General features: G+C 42.9%; 1 protein-coding gene across 2 annotated transcripts in view; it reads left to right on the top strand.

Moving 5' to 3' along the window:
* Positions 1–6246, top strand: part of LOC101846985 (nicolin-1) — a gene marked incomplete at its 3' end in the record, with an annotated part of 19519 nt that extends 13273 nt beyond the window's left edge. For both annotated transcript variants that reach the window (XM_013087466.2, XM_005107294.3), the window contains 3 exon segments: positions 3879–3982; positions 5389–5499; positions 6172–6246. In XM_013087466.2, coding sequence (XP_012942920.1) covers positions 3879–3982; positions 5389–5499; positions 6172–6246 — 290 coding nt within the window.
* Between the last annotated feature and the right edge of the window lie 402 nt (positions 6247–6648).

Genomic DNA, 6648 nt, shown 5'->3' with positions numbered 1-6648 from the left:
AACCAGACTGTTACAGGCACAGTCGGGGAGGTGGTGGGGAACCAGACTGTTACAGGCACAGACAGAGTCGTAGGGGGAACAGTTACAGGCCAGGTGTAGCATGTCCAAAGATCTCACAGGCCAAAGTAGGAGAATACTGGATGAAACCGGTGGGAATATCGAAGCTGTGGAAAAGTAAGACTAAAATGGATACTACTGCATTATGTATCTCAAGGGCAGTTCATGAGGGAAAATATCAGATCTGCTGTTTGCAGCTGGGTAATACATTTTAAAAAATTATATCAATATTTTGAATACTGGCGTCATTTTTGCTACATATTCTCCCCTCTCGCCACATGATGTTTTCACACAGGCCTAGACGCTCAGAGAACGGTTAGTAAGAACGTATAGACACATGATGTGTTCACACAGGCCTAGACGCTCAGAGAACGGTTAGTAAGAACGTATAGACACATGATGTGTTCACACAGGCCTAGACGCTCAGAGAACGGTTAGTAAGAACGTATAGACACATGATGTGTTCACACAGGCCTAGACGCTCAGAGAACGGTTAGTAAGAACGTATAGACACATGATGTGTTCACACAGGCCTAGACGCTCAGAGAACGGTTAGTAAGAATGTATAGACACAGGCCCGTCTGCTCCGACTGTGTCTGGGGATTTCCTCTCTCCCTGTGAGGAACTTTTTCCTGTTGAGGTGTTTTTATGACAAGTATACTGGATGTTTTTGGATTGACAATATCATGTTTCCTCTGCATGTACCAATTATCTCATTCATCTTGATGGGTTGCTGCAGAATGGAAAAGAGAAAGATCTATGTATTGTTCTTTTCCCATCTCTGGAGTTGATGCTGTGTATGCAAGCGAAAACTGATGGCTGTTTTCTTTACTCAATACACGTAGATCGAATTATTCAAGAAAACAACACTCTGATTATTAGATAGAGCTGACGACATTCATGTCTACAGAATGGCAACACGAGTTGTCAAAGTTAATTTGTTTTTTTGTAAATTACCATTAATAGTTGTATTAATAAATAATTCTTGTCATTTTAAGCCAATATTTGGGATAACTTTTTCTTAACAACATTTTTTTTTTTCAGATTGGAGAAATTCGATTCCAGAATTTCTATGTGGCTTTCCTGACTGTGAAGGCAAAAATCAAACTGACAGAAGATACTCCGCGAGAAGGACGTAAGTCGTGCCAAAGATTCCCCGCTACCCGGTCTTTGGTCATGCTGTTTCTGTGACCTACTTTGGTGTGTGGGACGTTACAGGCGGGTATAGCGGGAGAACTTTGTTGTGGGGCATCTCAGTCTGTCTGCTGGGATACTGTATCCCTCTCAGTCCGGGTTTGTCTGCTGGGATACTGTATCCCTCTGTCCGGGTCTGTCTGCTGGGATACTGTATCCCTCTCAGTCCGGGTCTGTCTGCTGGGATACTGTATCCCTCTCAGCCCGGGTCTGTCTGCTGGGATGTTGTATCCCTCTCAGCCCGGGTCTGTCTGCTGGGATACTGTATCCCTCTCAGCCCGGGTCTGTCTGCTGGGATGTTGTATCCCTCTCAGCCCGGGTCTGTCTGCTGGGATACTGTATCCCTCTCAGCCCGGGTCTGTCTGCTGGGATGTTGTATCCCTCTCAGTCCGGGTCTGTCTGCTGGGATACTGCTGACAAAAAGGGTCAGATTCAGAAGCCCGTCTCATAAATTATCTTAATTGTGTTGATGGGAGTGTAAAAACACCTTAAACTTATTTTTTTTAAAACAATAACAACCCCCCCAAAAAAAAAGAAACAAAAAAAACAAAACAACAACAACAACAAAAAAACAAACAAACCAAGCAGATGACCTACAATTTATGTCGTGAACCAAGTCAGCAGTGAGCACATTCCACCTGGACTACTCACTCACTCACTCACTCACTCACTCACTCACTCACTCACTCACTCACTCACTCACTCGCTCCCTCGCTCACTCACAGACAGACAGACAGCTGTGTGCTCAGAATTTTCTCATGGATCGCTCTCCTCTTGGTTTTTGTTTTGAGTTTCTCGTTACACAAAAGTTGTTTCCTCAGCTTGTTGGAGCCAGTGACAAATGTCCCGGGTCTGAGTGTTAATTCTTGACTCGTGGCCTGCCTGTTGTGATTGCTGGAAGCTGGTTTGAGAAGACGTCTACAACTTCTACTTTTTTCAAACTATTATTTTAAGATAATGATTTCTGTCTCTTCTGCTGCTTGTCTTTGGTAAAGACTTTCACTGGGCTAGGAACTGAACCTACTCAAATGATACATCACTATCATGTGGGACAATTTCATGGAGCTTAACGCAGGACAGGAAGGGAAAGATGGAAGACTGTTTAGCAGGGTGACAGAAAAGTTTAATTTTTGCTTCATTATAAAATGTAAAAAATCCATTCTGTAATAGCTGTGAATCTTGTATTTATTTCACTCCTGAGATGCAGTTATGGGAGGTGCCCAACTTTTTGTTGTGTAGTGCAGACAGTGTGTGGCCTTTTCCGTTATCCGTTGAGCTTGTTCACTTTCTAACATTTATGAGCTGTTCCTTTCTGATAAATGTTTCTTTGAAGGAAGTGTGAGACGGCGTGGTGAATTCAGGCACTTGTTGAAGTAAGAGAATCAAGGAAATGTGAGACGGCGTGGTGAGCACTTGTTGAAGTAAGAGAATCAAGGAAATGTGAGACGGCGTGGTGAGCTCTTGTTTAAGAGAATCAAGGAAATGTGAGACGGCGTGGTGAATTCAGGCACTTGTTGAAGTAAGAGAATCAAGGAAATGTGAGACGGCGTGGTGAGCACTTGTTGAAGTAAGAGAATCAAGGAAATGTGAGACGGCGGGGTGAGCTCTTGTTTAAGAGAATCAAGGAAATGTGAGACGGCGTGGTGAGCTCTTGTTTAAGAGAATCAAGGAAATGTGAGACGGCGTGGTGAGCTCTTGTTTAAGAGAATCGAGGAAATGTGAGACGACGTGGTGAGCTCTTGTTTAAGAGAATCGAGGAAATGTGAGACGGCGTGGTGAACTCTTGTTTAAGAGAATCGAGGAAATCTCCAGTTTTTTTTACCATTGTGCAATTTAAAGACCACTGTTTTGTCTTGGCTCAATGAAGGAGACATTTCTGTGTGGATTTTGCGGAAAAACATTGTCCAAAGGCCCAGAGAATGTACATGTACAGTTTTCAAACTCTTGGAGTCACCAAACTTTGGCGGCCATTTTCCCGCTAATTTTACCTCTCACACCTGGCGACCCGCACCTCCTTCAATCACAAAAATTCGACATCTATTCAAGATAGATTTTTTTTGTTTTGCCAAATGTAAGAAAATTAAACAAGCTTCAAGATGATAGTAACAGGTTTCTATGTCCAAAAATTGCCGTGTGCCTGATTCCGCCATGTTGTGACACATATGTGAGGCAGCGTGGTGGAATCAGGCTCTTGTCAAAATAATCAAAGTGAAGAAACTTGCATTTTTCCACAGGTTTGTGAATTTTTGTCAAATTGTTGTTGCTCTGCTCAACACCTTTCATTCCGCGCCCATCAAAGAACGCATTTCTTTGTGGAATTTTCTGAAAAACGTTGTTTAAAGCTGCAAAAAATGTAAATGTTCAGTTACCACGGACTCTTAAGCTAAGGAAATAACTAATCTTTGGTTGCCATTTTCTCACTAATTTTACCTCTGAAAACAGATGACCCCCACCTCCTTTATTTGCAAATATCTCGACTTGTATTCAAGATAAATGGATATTTTTTTCGTCCAAATAAAGACAGGTGAAAAAGCTTTAGGTTGATACCAATAACTCCTAATGTCCAAAAATTGACGAGAGCTTGATTCCACCACGTCATGACACACTCACGTGTCTCTTTGTTCCAGCCCAGGACCAGGGCTGGCGTGTCGCTCTACGCAGATTCCCGCTCATGCCAGACCCTCACGGCGAGACGGGCGCTCAGGATTCCTTCTGTCTGACCAGGAAACATGTAGGTCCCTATGCTGGTGTTCTGTCGTGTGTGGGGGCATGTGTGTTTGATAGAATTTGAGACAGTTTTTGTCTTATGAGGAAAAATGTCTACAGTCAAACTGACTCCCCTCCATAACAGTCCCCCCCCCCCCCCAACATGGCAGTCCCGTGTACAACAGCCGCTGTTCCTGGGTCCGTGTACCAACAGCTGCTGTTCCTGCACACCCTTGTGTGTGTTCTGTATGGCGGTCACATGTACCAACAGTCGCTGTTCCTGGGTCCGTGTACAACAGTCGCTGTTCCTGGGTCCGTGTACCAACAGCCGCTGTTCCTGGGTCCGTGTACCAACAGCCGCTGTTCCTGGGTCCGTGTACCAACAGTCGCTGTTCCTGGGTCCGTGTACAACAGCCGCTGTTCCTAGGTCAGTGTACCATTAGCTGCTGTTCCTGGGTCCGTGTACCGACAGCCGCTGTTCCTGGGTCCGTGTACCATTAGCCGCTGTTCCTGGGTCCGTGTACTGACAGCCGCTGTTCCTGCACACCTTTGTGTGTCATTTGTGAATTGTGATCCTGTTTATAGCAGTCCTTGTCCAATGTGGCCGTGGTCAGACATTTTCACGTTTAAAAACCCCAGCGAAAAAGGCAAAATGTGCTGGAATAATTGAACTGACTATTATACTAGAAGAAATGAACATTTGATCTGTAGTTAGAGATAAGTGGTACATTCGCTGGTCTTATCAAAGAAAATGGTCGACATTCAGTCAAATGGACGGGCTTAGTCAGTGGTGCAGAAGTGTACTCTGAAACCTCTAGCAATGACGCACCATCCAGCAGGGCTATGTTTTGTGAGTGTTCAGTTTGTGTGTGACTTAAGCAGGCCTATATTTTGTGTGTGTTCAGTTTGTGTGTGACTTAAGCAGTGCTATATTTTGTGTGTGTTCAGTTTGTGTGTGACTTAAGCAGTGCTATATTTTGTGTGTGTTCAGTTTGTGTGTGACTTAAGCAGGCCTATATTTTGTGTGTGTTCAGTTTGTGTGTGACTTAAGCAGTGCTATATTTTGTGTGTGTTCAGTTTGTGTGTGACTTAAGCAGGGCTATATTTTGTGTGTGTTCAGTTTGTGTGTAACTTAAGCAGGGCTATATTTTGTGTGTGTTCAGTTTGTGTGTAACTTAAGCAGGGCTATATTTTGTGTGTGTTCAGTTTGTGTGTGACTTAAGCAGGGCTATATTTTGTGTGTGTTCAGTTTGTGTGTAACTTAAGCAGGGCTATATTTTGTGTGTGTTCAGTTTGTGTGTGACTTAAGCAGGGCTATATTTTGTGTGTGTTCAGTTTGTGTGTAACTTAAGCAGGGCTATATTTTGTGTGTGTTCAGTTTGTGTGTGACTTAAGCATCATCTATAACAGCTATATTTTGTGTGCCTCCAGTTCTCATGTGACTTAAGCAACATCGTGTCTGTGAGGCTCATCCTGCAGCAACCTGCGCCCGTGTGGAAGGAATTCAAGATGGAGGAGCTCAAACTGTTCAGATCTTCCAATGTAAGTTTTTGATGTAATCATATTTGACAATTATTGTTTTCCATGTAGTGTATGACAATTGAGGAGCCCAGACCCTTCCCAACATCCCATGGATGTGACTAATATTCAACAAATGTTTATTTGTTTACAACATCCCATGGAAGTGACTAATATTCAACAAATGTTTATTTGTTTACAACATCCCATGGAAGTGACTGATATTCAACAAATGTTTTCGTTGTAGGGTATGGCAACTGAAGAGCTCAAACTCTTCACTACTTCAAATGGAAGTGTTTTTGATGTAATGATATTTAACAATTATTTTAGTTAGAGGGTATGGCAATTGAGGAGTCAACATTCTTCTGAACTTCTAGTGTAAGTGTTTGATGTAATCGTATTCAACAGTTGTTTGAAATGTAGGAGATGGCAATTGAAGAGCTCAAACTCTTCAGAACTTTCAATGGAAGTGTTTGATCTTTTGATGTTCAACAATTGTTGTAGATTTATTTTACGACAATTGAGGACCTTCAGCTTTTCAAAACTACTCCAACTATTTATTCCCCCATCAGTCAGAAAGACTCAGAAACTGTTTAAATTTTGCCGGAAGAGTAGATCTCAGAGATTTCTTGTGTCTTTTACGGTGTGTGACTCGTACTGAAACAAATGGCGAACCTTGTCTCCTTTCTCTCCTAGGGTGTGCGAGTTCCGCCATTGCCGACGTGGGTCACGGAGGACGACAAGACAAAAGTCGGGAAGAAAGAACTGGAGGTAAGAGACGCAATTAGCTTCACACGGTCACAACAGCTCATATGACCTTATGCTGTTGCCAGCACCATAAAACACTTGCCAACAAAAAAAGTGTAAGAGAATTTATCTTGCAATCCGTAGTATCTCGCACAATTTGAAACGGGCTCCAACCCTTTTTCGTGCTCACAAGATGTCCCAGACATGAAGTTATGGTGAAGTGGTAATACAGCATTTGTTGCTTTCCAACCAACACTGTAGTTTAGTAAGCTATGGTGATGTTGTAATGTAGTCTGTAGTAAGCTATGGTGATGTTGTAATGTAGTCCATCCAACACTGTAGTAAGCTATGGTGATGTTGTAATGTAGTCCATCCAACACTGTAGTAAGCTATGGTGATGTTGTAATGTAGTCCATCCAACACTGT

The sequence above is a fragment of the Aplysia californica genome, unplaced genomic scaffold, assembly GCF_000002075.1.
Source record: "Aplysia californica isolate F4 #8 unplaced genomic scaffold, AplCal3.0 scaffold00590, whole genome shotgun sequence".
NCBI classification, from domain to species: domain Eukaryota; kingdom Metazoa; phylum Mollusca; class Gastropoda; order Aplysiida; family Aplysiidae; genus Aplysia; species Aplysia californica.
Note: the sequence above shows the minus strand (reverse complement) of the source record. Positions and strands in the feature narration are given on the sequence as shown.